The 24,201-nt window shown below is 37.8% G+C and overlaps 1 protein-coding gene across 1 annotated transcript in view; it reads left to right on the forward strand.

Annotated features, from left to right (window-relative positions):
* The window catches only part of phldb2b (pleckstrin homology-like domain, family B, member 2b), a 73,193-nt gene that overhangs the window by 44,300 nt on the left and 4,692 nt on the right, over positions 1-24,201 (forward strand). Inside the window, 13 exon segments of the mRNA XM_052113940.1 lie at positions 1,595-1,723; positions 2,841-2,996; positions 3,549-3,659; positions 4,941-5,030; positions 5,470-5,604; positions 9,378-9,438; positions 9,441-9,544; positions 11,461-11,637; positions 11,724-11,867; positions 13,534-13,639; positions 17,872-18,070; positions 23,295-23,385; positions 23,811-23,957. Coding sequence (XP_051969900.1) covers positions 1,595-1,723; positions 2,841-2,996; positions 3,549-3,659; positions 4,941-5,030; positions 5,470-5,604; positions 9,378-9,438; positions 9,441-9,544; positions 11,461-11,637; positions 11,724-11,867; positions 13,534-13,639; positions 17,872-18,070; positions 23,295-23,385; positions 23,811-23,957 — 1,650 coding nt within the window.

Consider the following 24,201-nt stretch of genomic DNA (forward strand, 5'->3'; position numbering starts at 1 on the left):
CACAGAAAGGTAAAGATGCCATGTGGTTTGATTATGGTGTTATCTAATGACATTCATAAATGTTTAAGTGTGTATAAATACTATTTGGGGCCACTGTATGTCTACCAGACTTCAATGTACAATCCATATGAAACCTTACTGAAAAAGCGTGACATGTTTTTTTGCATCACACACACACACACACACACACACACACACACACACACACACACACAGGCAGGCAGTCCCTCAGATTATGTCACAGTTGGTAATCCCGGGTCTGCTCTAAATACACCTCTGCTGAACTGAATGACACGATACTGTGTTGATGTAAGGGATTTCTAAGCATGGAGGTGGTGGAAACCCTGGCACCTGCCATCTATATCGTCAAGTTCGGATTGACTTCCGGCTCATACCATTTATCCTGGCAGCTGCAGAGACATACAAGTCTACAGCCCTTCTTGAACTCTCTAGTAGAGGAACTGTTTCAGAGGTGCTAGCTCTTTGGGTGGATATTTTCTTGATTAAACTGATAGTTCTGCTGTCATGCAAAATTCAGTCTGAAAGAAGTTGTTTTGGATATTTCTTTCTGTGCCTGATCGGAAGTCCTACAGTATTGCACTTACAAAAATTGAGAGTTTGTGGTAAATTTTGAGCAAAATGCCACTGATTAATTTCACATGCAAATGAGCTTTGCAGCAAACTTGTGGAAAATGATCCATTATTGCCAAAGGTTTGCCATAGATTCACCGATACCAGCAAAGAGCTGCAAACTTCTGGCAAACATTTGTGGTGAATCAAAGCCCAATTGCATGTGAAAATGAGTGGCAAAAAGTTTGATTCACATCACAAAAGTTTGCAGCTAGTTTAGTGTTTTTAAGTCTCAATCATGAAAATACTCCAATTAATGTTATGTTAACTATATAAGATAGATTTTACATATCTTGTGATATAACAAAAGAAACAAAGGGTCTGTTTAAATATTTATCTGTGTGTTTTAAGTTAGCATGCTAACCAATTAGCCTGCTAAGCTAATATTCCATTATCCTACGGTACAATTATCCTACTAAACTATTCAGCCAATTACTCTATGTAATTATATCAAAATGTTGATTTTCATGTTATATGGTAAATTGATATGGAAAATGTGTCTTTTTTTACTATTTACATTATCAGATACAACAGGGATTAGTAATAGATACTTCTGATTAGGCTTTACAAACAACTACCCCTTGAGGTAATTATTATTCCCAAAAATATATATTTTTTATATAATTAGTGTCATTTTATTATAGTGCCATTTATAGTAGCAACAAGACACTCAAGGCAGCCATTGTTTTACCATGGTTAATGAGTGTTGTTACGCACGGTATGAAGAGGCCTTTGTCATTTTCAGTTCAATTTGAAAGTGATTGCCAAGATATTGTAAGAGGTTACATGTTGAAACCTTTTATTCTAAGCAAAAACATAATTTCTCTGCATTTTCATGTTCTTCATTCATTCAACCCATCCATATCCATAATGTCCTGCTGTAGTAACTAACCCTGCTTACCCCATCTGCCTCTGCACTAACCCTTCTCTCCTCTTTCCCTACATCCCATCTGCATATACGAAGGACAAAGCTAAGCTCGATGGCGAGCGGGTAAAGTTAGAGTGGCTGGTGAAGCTGCTTGCAGATCAGAAGACTCAGTTGGACACCTGCCCTGAAGCCCTGAAAGAGCAACTTCAACTGCAGCTCTGCAGGGTCAGTACTCATACACAGCCTTCATCCGCCTCTTCCTCATAACAGAGTCCCTCTCCTCTTTTTCATCCATAGTGCTTGCATCTGTCTCACCTCCATCAGAGATAGTCAGGCTGGCTTTCTCTCTCACACCGCATGCACTGTTGGTATGTAATTGAATGCATGGCATGGTATTATATATGTACGTAAAATACCACTATTCTCGAGAATCATGCATAGTTTGAACATCCTGGCATGGATCAGTGAATCTCAGGATTATATCCAGATTATATCCAATATCCAGGTATTATTTCACAAAATCAGAAGAAAAAAAAATCATATTTATAATTTCCATATTAAAGTCAGTTTTTTAGATCATTCAAATGTTGTTGGATTGTGAAAAAAATGTTCAAAGCTATTAAGGTCAGCACCCACACACCCCAAAAACTTTACTTTACAATTTAATAATATATAATTATTTCTTTCTACAGATATTAAAGTAATAATTTTTTTTTAATTTGTTTTAATCGTCACACTCCAAAATGCACAATGCTAAAATCGTAATGATCCTGAAAGTCTAATATACTTGATTGATTTTTATTTTGGGGTGGAATATGGCCTGAACGTGTTCATGAAAGGTTTTTGCGATTTACCCTCATTTGTTGCTTCACAGTTCCTGGTAGTGAACACACAGGCTGTTAATTAAATTATAGGTAGGAACATGGTTATTTGGAGCTGGCTGTCCTTGATTTGTAATTGTGGAGTAGGGTAGCTGTTCCTGTAATTGAGTGGCTGTAGGCTTTCTTTACGTTGCCGAAGGTCATGTTGTGTATGTGTTGACATGATTGATGTTAAGGTCAGTGGTCACGGGTGGAAGTTGTGGCACTTTCTCTACTGACTGGCATGTGGCAGGTGATGGCACTGTTCCTGCTGGGTGAAACCTTAACCTCTGTCTCCATCCCAGGGGAGGATGGATGTTGAAAGAGTATTTGGTCTGAGCTGGTGTTGGTGTAATTTAAGCTTTTTTAAGCATGGGAGAATGACAACGCCACTTCCTTGGCTTGTGATTGTTGCATGGTCCAATTTAAAATTATAAGTGAAGCCTAAATCCAGACCATATTCATATTTATTTATGTATCAGGATGCAGAGGTGCTAGAGGTGGAGACCAAGCATTTTGAAGATCTGGAGTTTCAGCAGCTGGAGCGAGAGAGTCGTCAGGATGAGGAGAAAGAGACTCAGACTCAAAAGATTCTCAGGGAGATTGCAGAATACCAGCGGAGCGCTGTTACGCGAAAGGTGGGTTTTTGTCTGTGAGTGTGCACTGTGACAAGGATATGCAAACATCAATCCATGAGTGTACTTTAATGTCTAAATATGTGGGGGCCTGGGCAGTTCAGCAAGTAAATACGCTGACAACAACACTTGGAGTCACAAGTTCGAATCCAGGGTGTGCTGAGTGACTCCAGTCAGGCTTCCTAAGCAACCAATTGGCCCAGTCGCTAGGATGGGTAGAGTCACGTTGGGTTAACCTCCTCATGGTCACTATAATGTGGTTCTCGCTCTTGTGGGGCACGTGGCGAGTTGTGTGTGGATGCTGCAGAGAATAGCGTGAAGCCTCCATGTGCTAGGTCTCCGCGGTAATGCACTCATCAAGCCACGTGATAAAAATGCATTGATGGTCTCAGATGCGGAGGCAACTGAGATTCGTCCTCCGCCACCCGGATTGAGTTACTATGCCACCACGAGGATTTAGAGTGTATTGGGAATTCCAAATTGGGAATTGAGAAATGGGGAGATAATTTTTTTTTTTCTAAATATGAGCATTGCTTCACTGTGTGATGTCATCAGGAGAAGCTCCTGGCCCTGAAGAAACAGTACACCCAGATTACTCAGCAAGTTCAGAGGGACAAGGAGAACTTTGTGAAGGAAAAGAACAATCTTCAGATGATGCTACAGCGGGTATGAGCTAAGCTTAGTCACTACACCACAATGTTTCTACACATTTTGGTCCCCAAATATTTTTTCCCTTAACCCTTTCCCCGCCAAACACGGAATTTTCCGTGTTTTATGAAAAAGCGATTCCCCGCCAAACACGGTATTTTCCGGGTTTCCGTGTTTTAGGTGTTATACGGTAAGGAAGACCCCTGCGCATGTTTTGAAAGAGTACGCAACTCTTTGAGCAAAGAAACAGACTGCGATCGTCTCAAACATGAAGAAGTGGAGTATGAGAAGCTCAAAATATCAGACATAAACGTGCCTTTTTCTCAGCTTTTTGTATGAAATGTTGTTTTTTGACAAAACCTACCTCTGTTCAAGTCGCAATAAAAAAAGAACAAATGAAGATAAAATAAAAGCAGAGGCCCAGATCTTTATTTTGATATATAGCATCTTCATATATTCATGGAAGAAAATATTCTGCGGGCCATTAAATTTTAGCGAAAATCGTCAAAAACCCTGGCGGTGGCTGGCAACTTTTTTTTAAAAACGCTGGCGGGGAAAGAGTTAAAGGTATAGTTTACCCAAAAATCATAATTTACTCGCCCTCAAATTCTCTCATAATTTACTCACCCTCATGCTATCCCAGATGTGTATGACTTTCTTTCTTCTGCTGAACACAAACGAAGATTTTTAGAAGAGTATCTCAGCTCTGTAGGTCCGTACAATGCAAGTGGTTCTGGTAACCAGAACTTTTAAGATTAAAATGCCTATAAAGTCAGTATAAAAGTAATCCATACGACGACTCCAGTGGTTTAATCCATGTCTTCAGAAGCGATATGATAGGTGTGAGTGAGAAACGGATCAATATTTAAGTCTGATTCACATTCTTTGTGCATACCGCCACCTACTGCCCAGGGAGGAGAATTTATACTATCCCTTTAAATGAATCCAGAAAATGAAAGTTCTGTCCTCATTAACCATCACGTCGATCCAGACCTGTATGAATTTTCTTCTTCTTCTGTGAAACACAAAAGGACACATTTTTAAGAATGTTCGCATTGCTCTCTACCATACAACAGTCAAGCTCCAAAAATGGCCCAAAAATACTATAGAAATACCATTGAAGTAGTCTGTAAAACCTCTAACAGCATCTTTTGTGTATCATAACATAATGTTATGCACTAAGTTTGAAAAGACATAAGTGTTTAGAACAACATGAGGGTTACATTTTCAATTTGGGTGAACAATTATTATTCCTAAACAGTTTTTTGGTCTCCTTGACCATGTTGTTTTTTCTTTCAGGAAAAGGAGAATCTCGTCAGCTTGGAGAAGAAATATTCAGAGCTCACTGGGGCGCTGGTTTTCCCTGTTAGTCCCATCAGTATGAAGGAGGTAAGCTTGATATGACCGCTGCCAATCATGAGTTGTGTCCAGGGTCTTTTAAGACACCTTCAAATGTCAGTTAATTAACTTACATTTTTGTCTGTCTTGAGACAATGCAAAAGTTTTTCTAGTTTCAAAGAGGGCGTGACCAAAACAAATTGAGAACCACTGGATTATGGCATTGTACTCTCTTCGAATACTATTGTTTGAGACCAGAGACCTGTGCAACTTATGCAACCATGTGTGGCTGCCCCAAAAGACCACCATAACATTGTTATGGGAACTACAAAAAATTAGGGAAGAACTAAGCATGATCACCTTCCCCCCAAAAAACCCATGCTCCTATTTCGACCCTTGCAACCTGGAAACCTTTAGTTGCAGAGGGGTGATTGTATTTTCTCAGACATTTCCTCATCATGGAAACAAGGTATTTTTCCCTGTATTCCAGAACTGCTTCCAATTGGCCGACGTGTGTCTGCCTCATAGTGAATTGTGCCATGCCCACAAAACCCTGTCTCCACTTCCTGCTGACCCACTGTTTTTTTCCACTCTTCTCTCCTCTCTCTCTATCAAAAATGCAGAGGTAAAGCATTAGGAATGTGCATGTAAGAAAAGCTCTAATTGCTTATTTCCTGTTGTTCCTTTTGCTATTGATACTGATGTAACAACCTAATAATTTATTCTTTTACGATTTTATCAGTGGTTTAAAGGTGAAATGTATAATTTCTGTGTTAATAGCTGCACCAAATGGAATTTGCAAAAATAATGACCATTTACAGACAGGTTTCACAAACACTTTCCCCTGTTGACCAAACAGACAGTCCCACCCCAGATTCACATGTTTCTGTGTTGGGCTGGTCGAAATGCTCAAACAAACAGAACGTTTTGAAAGCGTAACATAACCACAGTTTTTACAATTTACAGGGAAATACAGGTTTAAATGGCTTGTTTATAATTGTCTATCCATTTTAATCTGGGATAGGAGTATTTTAACATTTTTAGGGGTTCAAGCATGAAGTGCTGAAACCCTATTGAAATTGTTGTTATTATTATTATTATTTATTTGTTTTTCTCCCCTAAAACTGATTGTGCAGACCAAACCGTAAGGCCTAGAGACTTTAAACTTTGGGGAATGGTAGTACTCAGACAGGCTAGCCATACGCATGGACTCGCCCTGATTGGTCAAAGGGGAGTGCTACAGTAAACAATATCACAAGGCCTAGAAACAAAATTCTTTGCATCATGACGAATCTTTTGGGATACCATAAAAGTTTTTTCAAACAAACTAAGATGGTTATAACTCGGAATTAGATATTATCACCAAATTTGGTACAGTTATGTATGGGTCAGACTGAGGACACACACAGAAATTGCGTGTCTTTACCTCTTGGTGGCAATATAATAATACAAAAATCTAAAAATGGCTCTAAATATAGAACTGTTGGTCCGATCAACTTGACATTTTGCATGCAGTGTCTTTGTCCAATTTGCCATCAAAGTATATGAGGAAAGTCTCATATCTATAACATCAAGTAATTGAATTTCAGCAGCTATTAAATGGGGTTAAAAAAGTCAGATCAGAACAAAACGTGGTAGGCGTTTTATTTATTTGTCTCTTAGCCAGTGAGGTCTGTGCAAATTTTTTAAAAATTGGCCACCGGGAGGTGCTATCATGTTGTTCATTCATGTAAATGCAGCTGTTTCACACAAACTCATTTTATTCACACCATATCAATCTCTTTATTCTGAACAACTTTACCTCAAGTCCATTGGTGTGAATCAAATCATTTATAATATATTTTAGATTATTTTAAAAATAAACTTTTTCACTTGTTGCAGCTATATTTATTATTTTTCTGCCCTAAAACTGATCGTGCAGACCAAACCGTAAGGCCTAGAGACATGAAACTTTGGGGAATGGTAGTTCTCCAGCTGGCTAAGCATGCGCATGTTCTCATCATGATTGGCCTATTGGTGGTGCTCTAGCAAAAGCTAATGCCTTTTGGGCCATAACTCCTAAAACGTATTTTGTACACTCAAGTGTCTATTATATCATTTCATTTCCGGCATAAATAGTTTTTTGCAATTTGCGATTTTTTGAAGAAAAAAAACTACTCTTGCTAACTAGTGCTAGGTCATTCAACCAAACAGAAACAAAACAGTGCAGAAAGATTCTCTGGAGTCCCAATATCAATTATCAAAAAAAGGTTTGAGCTTACAATTCATCATCGCAACGGTACGCAAAAACATACGAAGCGTGATTGGAAACATTTACGCAAAGGCCTATAAGTCTTGAACCGTATGAGATATTTTCACAAAACTCAGGAACTTGTGTATGGGGTCATTCTGAGGACACATGAAAAAAATTGCACAGCTTGGCCATTTGGTGGTGCTACAATATTAAAAACCGAAAAATGGCTCTATTTAAGGAGCCTTGGTCCGATTGACCTGTCATTTTGCATGCAGTGTCTTTGTCTAAGGTGCCATCAAGGTCTACAAGGACAGTTGCATATTTTACGCTACAGCAACAAAACTATAACAGGATAATTTATACATTTGGGTGCGGCCTAGATTACGCTAAAGCCAATAACTCCTAAACGAAAAGTCCTATTTTCATCAAATGTAGTATGCCTATGCAAGATTTCATTTGTAAAAATGCATGCACAATTTGGTGGAGATCGGACAACAGGTGGCACTATAACAGTTATGAATGTTTGTGCTGTCGTGTTTTACATGCGTGTGAATGGTTGTACGTTCTGCAATATTTCACGCATACAAATGGCCACATGTTATTCATATGCATGCTACCTGCATGTTTTTCTTTTTTTTCTTTATATACCATTCCACTCATATGCCCTGATAAAATTGTAAACCTTTACCAATGACATGCCACACACAAATTCAAACTCAACAATCCTTTATGCCACATACTGCTCATGAACTACATAGACTGTGAACTGCTCTGCAGATACTCTTGTCTAAATAAGTATATTAGACCCCCTATTAGCCACTTAATTATTTCTATTCCTGAGAAATCTTCCACCCCGTTTTCATATGATATATGAGATTCTATGTATGGTCTTGTTGGCTGTTAAGTTCACATTACCTTAAATACAAAAAATACGAACCATCCTGAAGAGTCAATATCTTTCGCAACACATACTCTTCCTGCATTCATTTACACTTTCAAACTTATCCTTAGTTCTCCTAGCACCCTCCATTTCTGGCTTGTTGAACTCCCCTACTGATGTTAGTCAATATACACTAAGCTTTTCTCTGTAATCTCAGGTTCTTGCATTAACCATTTCCTAAATCCATACTGCCTTTTGGGGTGATACTTTCTTTGGCTCATACAAACAGAGCAATATGCTGATGTCAAATATGATAACGTTTTCCACAAATGCTTTCTGAACCTCCATGCAACACATGAAACAGCCTAATAATTATTTACCATGCAACTGTTGTGAATACCTCGTGCTATCAATAAGCATCTCTCCATTTTCTGTTAGAACATGTGCATGCCACCACACATCACTGATAATGACGACTTTACATTTACAAAGAACAGCACCAAACAATTGTGCACTGACAATATTTCATTATTTGAAAATGCAGGATAGTCAACAAAAACTCTGTAAAAACCCATAGGAGAGGTCTGGACAAATAAAATAAAAATTGGCCACCAGAAGATGCCATTACATTTCACATGCATGTAAATGGTTGTATATTCGATTGACCTGTTTCATGTGACATCACTGTATGACCGTGCCACCATGTTTGTGACTAAAATTCCATATACCTTTAATTAGCCGGCAAACATTTTGTTGCTATTTTTAAATCTTCCTGTTTAATTACCAGAGGCATAATTAATTATTTAAACATATGGGTATGGCCTCTTCAAAGAAACCTCCTCATTACATTTAGTAAGCATATGCGGAATATGCTTTTGAAAATGCATGCAAACTTTCATGAACATCAGGATATACAGTAGGTGATGCTATAACATTCAAAAATAATAGTAATGGTAGATTTCCCTGATGTTGCTGAACATTTAATTGCTTTCTCTACATTTTAGGTGCTTATTGGCTGTCTGAATAATGCAAATATCTTCAAACACATGCACTCAAAGTTCCTATGCCACTTGAACCCTGTTAATTGCGGCTTGGATCTATATTAAGTTTTATTATTTTATTTTTTTGATCCATTAAACAATTACTGACATTTTTAATCTTCATTGTTTCACCTGATGGTTATTAATTTGCTCATTATTAATCATTTTTAACCTACTTGAATGTATTTCTACTCCTTTTCACACCCTAACCTCTCCCCCCATTTCCCAAATGGTTTGTCCCACAGGGCTATGTTACAGTCAATGAGATCAATGAACTGTACACTCAGCTGGGGGTAGAACCCACCCCTACCCCCTCCCTACCCAAGCCCAGCCCTCCCCTGATGCCCCTGCCACAGGGACTGACCCTGACCCCAGTCCTGCGGAGAGCACTGCCCTATCAGGAGAGGGTGAGGTGTGTGGTCAGGATGGTTTATATGTGTTAGGATTTATGCATGTCCAAGCTTTAGTTTGCATGCACAATTGGATTATAAGGTCACTTTAAATGGTTATGTGGTTATTTTTCCATGATTATAATATTTTTGTATGATTTGTGAGGGTTTGATTTGCTTTTGCTTTGATCTGTTATGTTAAAGGCAGGGCTCGACATTAAGCATTGTCATGTGCTTGAAGTAAATTGGTCATTAAAGTAAAAAAGTTACTTGTCCGGAGACAAAAACAAAAGTAAGGATGCAAGAAAGAAAAAAAAAGAAAAAGAAATGCCTCCATTGTCATCATTTACACCTAATAGGGATTAAGAACAGAGTGCTGAAAGATGGTAAATCATTTCTCACCCTCAAGCCTGTATGAATTTCTCTCTCTCGCTGAGAAAATACCTCAGATACATACATTAGATGGAGCTCTAGAAAGATGATGTAACGTGTAGATAAGTCTGTTTTAAGTGTTTCTCTTCAGTCTACAGCTGGTATTATTACACAAAGCGTTTTTGCAATTTATGCCTTTCTTGCTGTATTCTGAGGGAGCGCCACGATGTGACGAGACAACATTCGATTTCTCCAACGTTGCACGCTTGTGGTGAAGATAGCTTTGTTGATTATAAACAGCAGCAATAGTTTTATCGCATCGCTCACTTGTAGAGAGGTGGTACAACACCATTCGCATGTCCAATTAACATCGATTCAAGATTAGGCTACTTGTCCGGTCGGGCAAGTAAAAATCTCTTTAACTTGCCCGTTCAAAATTCCACTTCTCCCAGACAAGCGTTAATGTTGAGCCCTGGTTAAAAGGTATGGTTCACACCAAAATTTTAATTCTCTCATTTACTCACCCTCATGCGAATGACTTTCTTCTGCTGAACTTAAACGAAGCTGTGATTTTGAAAAATATCTCTGTACGTCCATACAATGCAAGTGAATGGTTGCCAGAACTTTGAAGGTCCAAAATCATATAAAGGCAGCATAAAAGTAACTCATACGACTCTAATGGTTAAATCAATATCTTCAGATGTGATATGATAGGTGTGGGTGAGAAACAGATCAAAATGTAAGTCCTTTTTACTATAAATCTCCACTTTCACTTTCACATTCTTCTTTTGTTTTTGTATTCTTCATTCTTTGTGCATATTGCCACCGACTGGGCAGGGAGGAGAATTTATACTAAAAAGGACTTAAATATTGATCAGTTTCTCACCCACACCTATCATATCACTTCTGAAGATATGGATTTAAATGCTGGAGTCATGTGGATTATTTTTATACTGCGTTTAAAGTTCTGGCCACCTGTATTGTATGGACCTATAGAGCTGAAATATTCTCCTAAAAAGCTTTGTTTTTGTTTAGCAGAAGAAAGAAAGTCATGCTTGATGGTGAGTATATGATAAGAAAGAATGTTCATTTTTGTGTGAACTGTCCTTTTAAAGGAGTCATATCATACATTTTTAACAGCATAACATTTGGTGTACTATCCCAATATCTCATCAATAGTTTTGTATAATCTGGAATAATATTATTTTCTTTGGTTGATAAGAATAAGAGCATTGGTCCTACTTCCTCTTTACTGCTTCATTGTGATTGAACGGATCTGTAAATGTGGCCGATCATTTATTAATGCATTCATCCTGTCACAAAAGTATTAGTTTCAGAACAATGGATTTCTGTTGCTTATTTAAATAAATAGGGTGTATTTGGACTGGGGAATAAAATTTGAGTGCTGAAAGTTACATTATATTTACATAATACTTCAAACTCAATTTGAAAAGATCTAGTAACATTTTATTTTTCATGATATGACCCCTTTAAAACCTATTAGCCTGTCAGCCAACCATCTTCTACATCCTAATTTACTGATTTGCTCTTCCTCTCTTTGTCAAAGCTCTTTCCCTCTTCCTGTTCACTGTCCTCGTCCGCCGTTCTTTCTTCCTCCTTTACTGCATGCTCTCGTCCCAACCCCAAACCTCCCTCTGTGCACTGGCCTGAAGAAATGGTTACCTTCCTCAACTCCTCTCCTCCTCCTCCTCTACCTGCCAAAAAACAGCGCCGCCACAGGCAGGTAAACCTTGTGGAGGCCACATTTGTGTGTGTATGTGCATATGAGAGCAATTATTATTGATATACATTTAACCTTCTGTTCCTCAGCATTTTCGCACCTTAGAGGAAAGGAAGCGGTACGGTAAAGAGGGTGGAGCTCATTTGAGTGGCACTCTTCCTCGGACGAATACCCAGCCTACTGTAATCCCACAGTTCAACTGTGCCACCCTGGGACGTAACATACCTTCTAAAGTAAGAATACACAAACATACACACATATGCATGTGTAGTAGGGAAGTGTGATATGTAGAACATTTGCCATATATTTTATTGCTGGCAATATAAAACAAATTGCCCCATTCCTAAAATCTTAAACTTGTGAGAATGAGAGGATTACGACAGTAATATTTTAATAGTGTCTCTGATTTAAAATTCAGTAGCAACGGGGGCCTGGGTAGCTCAGTGGTAAATATGCTGGCTACCAACCCTGGAGTTTGCTAGTTCGCATCCTAGGGCAGTGCTGAGTGACTCCAGCCAGGTCTCCTAAGCAACCAAATTGGCCCAGTTGCTAGGGAGGGTAGAGTCACATGGGGTAACCTCCTCGAGATCGCTATAATGTGGTTCACTCTCTGTGGGGCGTGTGGCGAGTTGTGCATGGATGCCACGGTGGATGGCATGAAGCCTCCACACGTGCTATATCTCCACGGTAACGTGCTCAACAAGCCACGTGATAAGATGCCCGTATTGACAGTATTGGATGGGCAGTTGAGATTCGTCCTCTGCCACCTGGATTGAGGCGAGTCACTACGCCACCAAGAGGACTTTGCGCACATTGGGATTGGGCATTCCAAATTTGGAAAAAATCCCAAAAAAATCTGTAGCAACAATGCTGATAATTTCTGAGAATCAGTTCTTTTGAACTGTCCGTTTCCATCGAATCATTCAAAACTCAATGATTCAATAGTTTGTTTGCTTCATCATTCAAAAAAGTGCCTGCTTGGCATCATTAAAAATATATATTGGTAAATATTGTGGTTTATTATTGTTATATTGGTGCATATAAATAAAATTAAATATTGTTCTTCACAGTATTCACTTAGTGAAGAAACTTAATGGAAAACATGCCTTGATTATTTTTATCTAATGTAGATTTTTACTGTATTTTGCAACTTCCTTTAAACATCTTGAATTTACTTGGTAGCAATAACTGTTTGGCTAGAGTTTTTGGTTCCTCTGGGTGGAGAATAACCTTTAAGCTATTTTAGAGCAAATTAATTATATCAAGGTATATACACTCACTTATCACTTTATTAGAAACATTATGGTCCTAATAAAGTTGTTCATTTGCTGTTGTAGCCCAACTGCCTCAAGGTTTGACGTGTTGTGCATTCTGAAATGCTATTTTACTCAACACAATTGTACAGAGCGGTTATCTGAGTTACCATAGCAATTTGTCCATTCGAACCAGTCTGGTCATTCTCTGTTGCCCTCTCTCATCAACAAGGCGTTTCCTTGTGGCAGAACTGCCGCTCACTGGATGTTTTTTGTTTTTGGCACCATTCTAGTAAATTCTAGAGGCTGTTGTGCATGAAAATTTCAAGAGATCAGTAGTTACAGAAATACACAAACCAGCCCATCTGGCCCCACAATCATGCCACAGTCGAAAGATCACAAAGATACAAATTTTCCCATTTCTGATGGTTGATGTGAACATTAACTGAAGCTTCTGACATCTATCTGTGTGATTTTGTGCATTGCACTGCTGCCACATGATTGGCTGATTAGATAATCTGATTACTAAGTACAGGTGTTCCAAATAAAGTGCTCAGTGAGTGTATATTGAATATTGTCAAGCCTGAAAAATATGAAGATACAACTTTTTAGGCTATATCACTAAGACACCGTTTTCTATGTTTAGTCTCATCCACATTTAGCTCAAAGCTCCAGCTGTGGGAGTGCGTTGAATCGACCCCTTGCCATTTCCCCTAAAGACATACAAATGGAAACACACCACCTGCACAAGGGTAAGATTCTCCATTACACAAACACACACACCTCAGTTTAAATATACAGTGTTATTTTGTTACAATACATTATACACATCAAAAGTTGTGCTTTAGCCAAACTTTACGAAATCTTGGATGACTTTCTCCCTCCTGCAGGCAAATCTAAGAAAGGTAGGGCACTGTATGAGATGTTTGCCTACAGTAGTTTAGATGTTATTTGACATAATTTAATTTAAAATTAAATTATGTATAAAAAGTCTCTTAGTGTGTCCTCTGGTGAAGAATGTCCTCCTCCGGATGACATTTATTGCCTCAGTTGTTGCCTGTGAACCTCACAACTGATGCCATCTCCACTATTGTTACTTTTCTCTTTTGAGTCTGGTGTCACTAAAATTAGAAAACTTGTAGTGTTAGTTCACTTTAAAGGGATAGTTCATCCAAAAATGAAAATGTAGTCACCCTCATGTCATTCCAAGCTTGTATAACTTTCTATTTTCTGTGGAATACAAAAGGCGAATTTCAAATTGTTGATGCTGTGACCTACGATGGATTGCATGGGTTTGGAACATAAAAGTAAATTATGACAGAATTGTTTTGGGTGAGCTATTCATTTAATGCACTGTTTTGTTCACTAAGGTTGTATGGCACATACAAAAATGTATCTTGTATGAAATAAATCTGTTGTATTATTAATTTAAAACAAAGTTTTTAAATAACTTTGCTTCATACAATGACATTGTCATGCTTTGAATTCAGTTCTGCATGATTAGGTGTGTCTAGTAGTACACTGTGTTCTTTTGAGTGTTATGCTGTTCTGTTTTCATTGTATTTTTATTCTTTTTTACCTTGCTATTTCAACTCTAGAGGGCTGATAGGTGGGTGTTTATGGTGTTGTGAAGGGATAAGGCATGACTACTATGGAAATGGGACAGGAAGACTACCCAAACAGACTCTGATTCTAATGATGATAGTTCCATTAAAAAAAAAAAAAAAAAAAAATGGTCTTTTATGGCATTTATCAGATATAACTGAAATCGGTGACTTCCTTATGTTGCAATCAGACATGGTTTTAAGGTGAATATTAGATGGATTTTAACCTAAATCTTTAACCTAAACCTAATTTATTGCGTAAAAGGATAAATGAGAGGTGAACAAAACTGACATCCTTACCCTAAACCAACACAGTAAACCTAAATTATAATGTGTTATAAAAGAAAATTTGACTTTAAAAGCACATTTACCGTAGCAACCACATATTTTGCATCACACCCAGGCCTGCCTGTGGGGGGTGTACTCAGACTTCTAATTTTCTTTAATTTAAGTCTTTAATTGCCTTAACATGGCATAATTGTTAAGACCATAAGGCCCATTAAAAATATATTTTACACTTAATCCCAATATTACAAAATTATTGTAATAAACTGATAACATTTTATATAATCATAAGATTGAAGTGGGCCCTGACAGCCTTTTTGTACCTCCATTTCTAAGAAACAAATTATAAAAATACAGTTTCAGAAAAATTAAACAGCCTAAAAGCAAATTACAAAGACAAATCAGAGTCCCCATGAATGCAAGGATGAAGTGGAGATAAATAATATCAAGAATAAATACAAGGATGGAGTGGAAGGAAATATATTAGATGGAGAGATCAACAACATGTAAGATTAAGAACGTAAAATTTTAACACAGATGGAAACTGCTTAAAGAAGTAATGATATATTATTAAATGATGATGATTCTTTCTCTTTGACTATTTTGATTAATTAGTTCAATAGAAATTAGCAATTATCCTGCCCTACACGTGTAAAATGCAAAATTGATTTATGACTGAAATCACGTCTCCAACTATGATCTGTCCTGTGACTGTGACAGACAAGTTTGGCTCATATGCTGATTTTCAGAGAAAACAGTGTGAAAATGCAGTTACTACCATATCCACTTCAAAATAATTCAAAAAATGTTCTCAGTTTCACTGTTAGTTACAGTGTTTGACCTTTGTATGGTAAAAAAGGGTATTGGTATTTTTACCAGTGAAACTAAATATGTGTAAAGTCATTAAGGGAAATATACAGGAATTTCGATGAATGGATGGATAGATAGCAATGCCATGTAAGCACTAAAGGTTATTTTCATGGCAAAAACTGAGTAGTTTAAAGAGCAATGACTAAAAATAAACAACAAACTATCACAGCACTGTAAAAAGATGTTTATAAAAGAAATGAGAGGCAAGGCGAGGCAAAGATGGATAGTATCTCTCTTGTCAGCAACAGCCAACTTTTAATAGAAACAGAAGCATGTGTCCTGCAAATTACAGTAGCATGCCATGATCGCCAACGGTACCATCAGCTATTGGCTAGGATGTTGCTTTACAATCCCGTTCCAGTATTTCGTGAACACCTGCTGCATGATTTTGGGGAGCTGAGGTGGAGGAAGATGTTTGATAAGTGGAAAGAAGGTAGCCTTTGTTACAGAAGCCACATCACTGAGACACCACCAGACTTTTTATGTGCACAAAAAAAAATGTATGCATTGTCCAAAATTATCTCTTATTACCGTTCTCACTCTGGTTTTGCAGCAGCCACCTCTTGAATGTGTCATTGCTTTCGGCCAATTACAAAAATAGAAAAATACTACAAATTTACGGTGCTATTTTGTGATTGGTTGGGACAGTCTAGAGTCAATCGACAGTGTTTGCAACACACAGCCCATCCCCAAATTGCTTTTAACCAATGCACAAATCATAAAAAATGTAATATTTTATTTAATACCATGTTTACCAAATGTTTGATTGGGTGGGCAAGACTCGCATGCCCATGCCTTCATCCGGCCCTGGCCATGCTAACTTCAAGTGTGTTTGGCTGGGCTCAAGGGTCAGTCTCTGACTTTACAATTTATCAGGTGAGCTACCACGCAGGCTAATTATGTTGGAATAAGTGTATACATGTAGGTGTGTCTGTAATACAAGCGTTGAAAAATGTATAGTTTTTCAACTAGTCTGGTGGTAGTTCCAGAATGAATCGTTAACAACACCTTTAAGCCAGGGTCAGGTTTAAAACCGTTTTGGGTTAATGTAATCCTAAGCAAATTTAAATGTAATTTAATAATAACCCCATTGTTTTACTCTGAATACCTTTGGAGTGGCTTCTTCAGATCAGGTCTTCATAACTCAGGGTTAGAAGCGATGCTAATCCCTTTTCAAAATTAAAAGTGTGAAACTTGCCTTAAGATAGGGATAAAATAAATAAATTAAAAGGCAATAACCCAATAAGCGAAGTGTGGAAAGCTTTTTAGTTGGTAACTTAGTTACCCTTTGCTCTATCAAGAGATTTGAGGTTTTCTGCTACTGCAAATCATGGCAAAATAACTGAATCTGCCTTATAAGGCACTGGTGCTGTTGTCCAATAGAAGGTGGAAACTTTATGGGTGTATTTATTTGTTTTGTAAAGATAGTGAAGGAATGCTGTTAAGATGAAGGACAGGAAATGCTTCCATTCTGTTTCCAACATACATGAACATTCCTCTTAACCTGATGAGTTTAATGGTGAACTTTTTATTTTAAGTTTCCTTGCTTGATGTTTTGAATTAACCAAAAGCTTTACGAATATATTAACTTTTCAACTTTACTAATTTAGATAGAGAAATTATGTCTATGTTCTTGTGTGTTGTCGTATGGTTTATCTGGATCCCCTGGGTGAGCTCATCAGAGAGGCAGGTCTCGGCTCTCACACTGGTTGATGTTATCAAGGTTGCATTAGAGTCTCACATACGCTGGGCTTATTTTTTAAGCACTGTAGGCATCCTAGCAATGAGTTACTCTACCCGTCTCCAGAAGAAAGCTTCCTAATTAGACAACCAGCTCAGATATAGACGTCTATCTCTTTATTCTCGACATATAGTTACTAAATACTTGGTCAATATAGAGACCAAGTATTTAGGGGTTTGAGATCTCAGAGTTGAGTCTTCTTTCACTTACACTGTTGCAATATTATTGCATGCTGGCTGGTCTTTGTGAGCAAAATAAGGGGGCCCAGGATGCCTTGGGCAGTGATCGACTAGTGAACACTGAGCTGAGTGGCAGAAATGGAGAAACGTCCACTGGGAGTGATGCTGGACTCTCAGGTAAACCTGAATTAGCTGCAAAATAGGCAGGAGGACTTGGGGGAGCTCATGACAACTCAATGCATATCAACAGAGTTCATTATTTTGAATTCTGGTTTACCTTCTTTTGTTGCTGGTATGTTTCTCAGGGCACAGTCAGCAGCACATCAGCGAGAAGCACCGAACAAAGTTGAATGATCTCAGCAGCCGGACTTCATCACAGACCAACGTCTATCTCGACTCCTTCGGTTACCAAGATAACGGACGTGCCTTCGACACACTGAGTGTAGACAGCTCAGACAGTATGGACACCAGCATTTCCGCCTGCTCACCTGACAATGTCTCCAGGTGAGTGTTTCCATTTATTCTTTTTTGGGTAAAATCCAATTTCTTGCATACTTTAAGGACACTGCGTGACTGGGCACTTGTTGGGTTGTTCCAAACGAAAGTGAGAAAATTAATCTTTTCCCGAAGATCCCATCCACAAGACTGTGAAATGTACATCATACAGTAATTCCTGGCACCCTTGTACGCACACCAAGAGCATTTGTATGCTCACTTTTGATTGTAACTTGCCCTTTGACACGGATTACATTTTTGTATGTGCATATGGTTGTGTGTTTTCCTGGCTATAGTTTGGGGACCAAATTAAATCTGACAAAATCTCCCTTTGGGGACTAATTTATCCCATTCGGGTATGTCCCCATTTTGAAAATCGATTTGATTAAATAAAACAAATACAGTTTTTCTTTTTTTTTTTTACTCTATGACCTAAAATATTCAAAGAACCCTTGAAATTTTAAGTAATGCTAACCTCAATTAATATGAATTCCCCAATATCTTGATTTTAACTGCAGATTATTACATTTATATATAATTTATTATTTATAATTTGTAATGTATAATACATTATTAAAGACATTTATCTATTTTGATAGTTTTATTTTTATATATTTGTTTTTAATTTAATCATTTAAATTTTATAATTTTTATTCCATTAAATTCAGCATTGGTTTATCTATAAACCCTTAAATACATACTTCGGGTCTTTAGTGATCGGTACCTCATTCCACCCCCTGTACCATAGCCATTTTTTGTAGTTATGCCCACATCTCTTTAGTATTCCTCCTTCCTTTCTCTTCTGAAAAGTGTAAAAAAATTTAAAAAAAGAAATGCCAAAATTGCAAAAGATCATTAGTAGGGCTGGGATAAACTATTATTTTTTAAACTATTAATCTAGCGATTATTTTTTCGATGCATCGATTAATCTAACGATTCGGTTTTTTTTTTTTTTCAGTCCGATTCGATTTCGATTCGATTAATCGACTTGTGACAACACCGGTAATACCGGTTTCATCGGGGGTGGGGGTGTATAAAATGTTAAAAAAAAAAAAAAAAACATTTGCTGGGAGTTTGACTGACTGGCGATCTGATCAATCAATCATAATACTCCATTTTTGTCCGACAAAGTAGTCAGGAGAGAGAAGATTAACGTCGGTGGATTTGAATTTGAATAATGGATTGTAGGCTACCGTACTGACATCTTTCCGTGGTTAAAACAACAGTCCTTCTGATGTAGGCTACAGTCATGTTTAGCCTATTTGATGCTATAAATTAACCAAGGAAAAGATGATCGGTTCACGAGCAGCTTTAACTGAGGCAATCTGTCACGACACATTAAAGAGCCACAAAATAGTAGGCCTATTTATGGTTTAATTTTCTTTGAATGACCAAATTTGAAAGTTGAGACTTTATTAAATGTTACTTGCTTGGTCCTGTCTGTCAGCGCGTTGTCAGTGTCCTCTATGTATTTTTCACGACATTCATAGCTATAAGCGAAAACTTTAGGTGTCGACAACGTATTATAGCCTACTCCAACATCGAGTGCAAAGTGGGGAGTTGAAAAAAAAACTTACGGTGCTCTGTCATCTGCAGCTGCAACCGGGTGGTGCCGTGGTGCTAGAATGGAAGGCCATCTCCATTTTGCAAAGACGACAAATCACGGAATTGTTTCCTTTTAAATTAAAGAATTCCCATACTTTAGAGGAACGAGTGCATGCCGCCTTGCACTTCTGATAGTCTGAGGAGCCACTCGTGTTGCTACTACTTGCTGGCGCCGCCATCTTTGTTTTGGGTCCGACGAATCGACGCGCATGTTTTGCGTCGACGTATTTGACTGGAGTTACTGTATGTAATAGTCTCTTTTTTCCCTCCCTTCCATAACTAATATTTTAATGTTTTAATTTGGAAATAAACTATATAACGCATGAACATTATGTGTACTACTAAAATTATGTAAGTTGTGCATCTGTTTAGACTCAACAAGTACCTGAGAATATACAAATGTGTTGCTTCTGTGTAGCTCAATTTGGAAGTTCAATAATTTGTTGCATCTCTTTAAAATGTCAAATATAAAACATCAAAATAAATCAGAATATATTCTATTCTGTTATTTTCTATATGTCTTGAAAATGCTATCTGGGCATTTAATAGATACATTTGTGGTATTTGCATTTATTTGTTGAACACGTGCTAAAAAACCTGTTACTGTTTTTTTAAGGAAATTCTGCATTTCTGTAAACTGCGTCTTTACATTACCACACGTTAACGAGACTCGAATGGCTTCTCATCTGCACTATGCCTAATTACAATTAAATGATTCTTTTTTTTGTTGTTGTTTATGATCAACAACTGACTTTAAATAACAGAAAGAGTTATAAAAGAGACATTATTCAATGACAAATAGGTTGCATGGACAGTGCCGGTTCTAGCTTTTTGCAAAAATGTGTCTGAGGTCCCACGTCAGTATGTTCGTAACACTACTTACAATGTATTTGACAATGTGGAGGCCCCCCTGGTGGATCGGGGGTCCTAAGCAACTTGCTTAGTTTGCCTGTAGGGAGGTCCGGCACTATGTGTGGATCTCGTCTTTGGACACACATTACATGGAACAACTTTTACTCTCAACATGCAGTGAATGGTTCTCGTTGTGAATACTCCACCACTATACTACACAATTACTGGTGAGTGAAATCTGAATGTTTACCATGACACTTGCCAAATATATAAATTTTTAGTTGCATAGCGTTTGGTTGCAAATGCGAGTGATTTCCTCTCATTGTAGTCGAGGGTTGTGCATTGAGTAAAAGATTGATCGATGGCTTTTGAGAATCGAATTGACCAAATAAAATAAAAAATGTTTTGCAAAATACCCATGCATTTAAGGGTTAATCTAATGAACCCAGTGTATTTCCATCACAAACCCTAAGGAGTTTACAAACCAAACGCTGGTCTATAGTATTTATAATAAGACTTCTTTTGTTTTTATATAAAGCTATAGTATGTCTCCATTTAGTCAGCTAAGTAACTGTATTTGTTTTCAGACCTACAACTTATAGACGGATCATTTAAACTCATCTTGACACATACCAGTTTTGTATCTTCCATAATCCAAAACATCTCCACTGATTCTTTTGTAATTCAAGCCAAGATTTCTGTCTGGAACAAAGAGTTCTGTCGGTTACAAAAGAGTGAAATATTGAGGGAAGAGGGCAACTTGAAAGGAAAAGAGAGAAAGAGGTTTCATGAATCCAGGATTCATATTCCAATGCTTTGGCCATCTCATATAGGTTACTATAAACCTCAGGTCAGCTCCAGAGTGATTAACTGAAAACATTAGCAAAGACAATTTGACAGATTAAACCACATGAGATAATTTCTCAGGGCAATCATTGTGTTTATGCTGTGTGTGTGTGAGCTGGAGGAAATGGACCAGTGCTTGTGTAATTTGAGTGGTTTGCATGAATAATGTGAGTTCTGAGGGGCCCAGGGAGAACCATATGAACCCCCTCTTCAGCTCTGGGGACAGGCCCACTCAGGTTACAGCAGGAACAGTTAGAGGAAACAGATTTAGGAGGTTTTTTTTCTGCAGTTTGAATGTAATCATCTGCAGAGCGCGGGTTCGAGCTGTGCCTGGGTCTTTGTATGGTATGTTTCAGTTTTTGCCACTGGATCTTCAGGTTCTAGAGCAAGAATGATGTCCGTTCATCTCCAGCATCACTGGTAAGATGCGATAAAGATGATTGAGCTGTAGCTGTGATCTATAAAGGATCGTATGACAAAAATGAAAGTGTTTGGTACTGCTTGGTAAGGAAAGATAGTGTCAATGAAGTTGGAAGAAGAGCAGATGTGGATGAATGGATTGAAGACAGGAGGGAAGATGAAAGAAGAACATGACAATTTATTGTTATTATATTGTTATTTGTTATGAATCTGCTATAGCCATATTTGCATGATAGTTCAGATGTTAGCATGATAGGTCTGCCCAGTGGATTTGTTGGACATACATTTGTAGAAGACTGGATGATCTTTAAATGTAAATTAACCAACAATGAGATTCTTTAGAACTTGTTAAATATTTCGAAATTGTATTGTATTATTTTTGTATTGTTTTATTTTAACCTTGAAGAACCAGATAAGTATTCCCCGGCATGCATGATGTGACACGTCATTAATGACTGGCAGCTGTCAGTCATCAGGCTCTGAAACTAAATGAGCCTATTTTGGCCTTGGGCTGTGATCTGGTTTTTATAATTTTATTCACATCAAATGTTTATAGAAACATGTAGAAAAATCAAATTGCAGTGCTTCCAATGCAGGCACTGTAATTAGAAACTAACCAACAGTGATGACATCATTGAATTGCGATTGGTCTTTCTTTCATCCTTTTATTTGCATATTGAATTGCGATTGGTGTTTTCTTTTTATTTGTACATCTTTTTAATCATCTAGCTGCCTTTCTTCTGCAAAGACTGATGCATTATGTGTTGATTCTCTATAGATTTGTTCAGCTGACAGAAAACAAGGTGTGCCCTGAGTATCAAGTGCACAGTTTAAAGGCTGCTCTGATGCGGCATTTATGCAGACTTGAAGTCTAAAACTAAATGCTCCCTAAAACTTCACTCTATTTGTTTACTGCTTTACAAGCACTGGTATTTCATTTAGGATATTCAAATCTAGTTAGAAACATCTAAGAAAGGCATCTGTTGCTAAAAACTTATTATTGTAAAGAATGTATTGTTTCATTGACAGCTACGGTTTAGGGAATGCCTATGAAGACAAACGGATCTGATCTGTATGGATCTGACATGAAGGGTGTGATTCCTACATATTCTTTACAGGGGAGATTTTAGTGGGAAATTGAAGTTTTACAGAAGGTAGGGCTGGTCTGATCGATTCCACGTGTTCTTTTTGAAGTCTAAATGGAAAGCATCATACTCCGAGAGACTCTTAGTCTCTCTTTGCATGGATTGCTAATGCATTCCAGCAATGACCAGCTTCATTGATTCCTCCTGTGCTCTCCAACTAGAGAATGTATATATATATATGTGCCTAGTGCACTAACGACATGTTTACATTTGCGAGTGCATGCATTTATCTAAGGTATAGTTGAAGAGGAATTTTGTTTTAGTGCCCAGCTGGGAGACACAGTTGGGTTTCTTGGGTGTTGGATTGTGGAAAGTCTTGTGTAGAGTTGGGAAATGTAATGTAGTATCTCATATACTTTTGACAGCGCCAGCACCTCCAATGTTTCGAAGATGGAGGAGATGGAACGTCTTCTCCGGGAAGCTCAGATGGAGAAGCACCAGCTCCTGGAACACCGGGTAATAAAACAGCTATACAAACCTGACAATCGTATAAGTTCAGCAGAAATGTATTCAACACTTCAGGACTGTAAGGACTGACAACTGTATTCTGCTGCTGTGTGAATGTAGCTATAGTTTCACAGTCCAGTCTAACTGCAGACCATAAACTCAATTGATGAATGAGCTACATTTGGTAACAATCTTCATGGATCTTGATATCCAATCTTGTTTACTGTTTTAGAAGTTTACCAGTCAGCCGTGTACAGAATCAAATTCAGCTTGACATGCAGGAACGTTGTTGGAAACGAGTCGTTCTTCCTGTTTCGCATGTTTTTCCATGGGATTCTGTGCTTGAACAAAGAGTACTAATTGTGCAACTTTATAAAGCTGCTTATTTCAGTGTGTATCTGTACCAAACAGTGTGATTTGTTTGTTTGTGCCAGGAGAGAGAGATGGAGTGCAAGAGCAGAGCTCTTGAAGAGGAGAGGAGAAGACGAGAAGAGCTGGAAAAGCGATTGCAAGAAGAAACCAGCAGGAGGCAGAAACTCATTGACAGAGAAGTTAAACTTCGCGAGAAACAGCGAGCACAGGTGAGCACTGAACATATTGTCATCAACCCTTTTTTAGTGGTGTTTGACATTATTTAGCATCACTATTACTATTGCTATTGCTTTGGGTTAGGGGTTGCTCAAATAACCAACCTTTATTTTTAAACTCTGGCACACAACTTGTCCAGACCCCACACCAATAGTCGATTAGTGGGGTCAACTACTTACATTAATATTTTTAGTGGTTGTGGTTTTAATGGGAGATGCAATTTTTGGTGTAGTGGTC

Source organism: Xyrauchen texanus, chromosome 41 (genome assembly GCF_025860055.1).
Source record: "Xyrauchen texanus isolate HMW12.3.18 chromosome 41, RBS_HiC_50CHRs, whole genome shotgun sequence".
Taxonomy (NCBI): Eukaryota; Metazoa; Chordata; class Actinopteri; order Cypriniformes; family Catostomidae; genus Xyrauchen; species Xyrauchen texanus.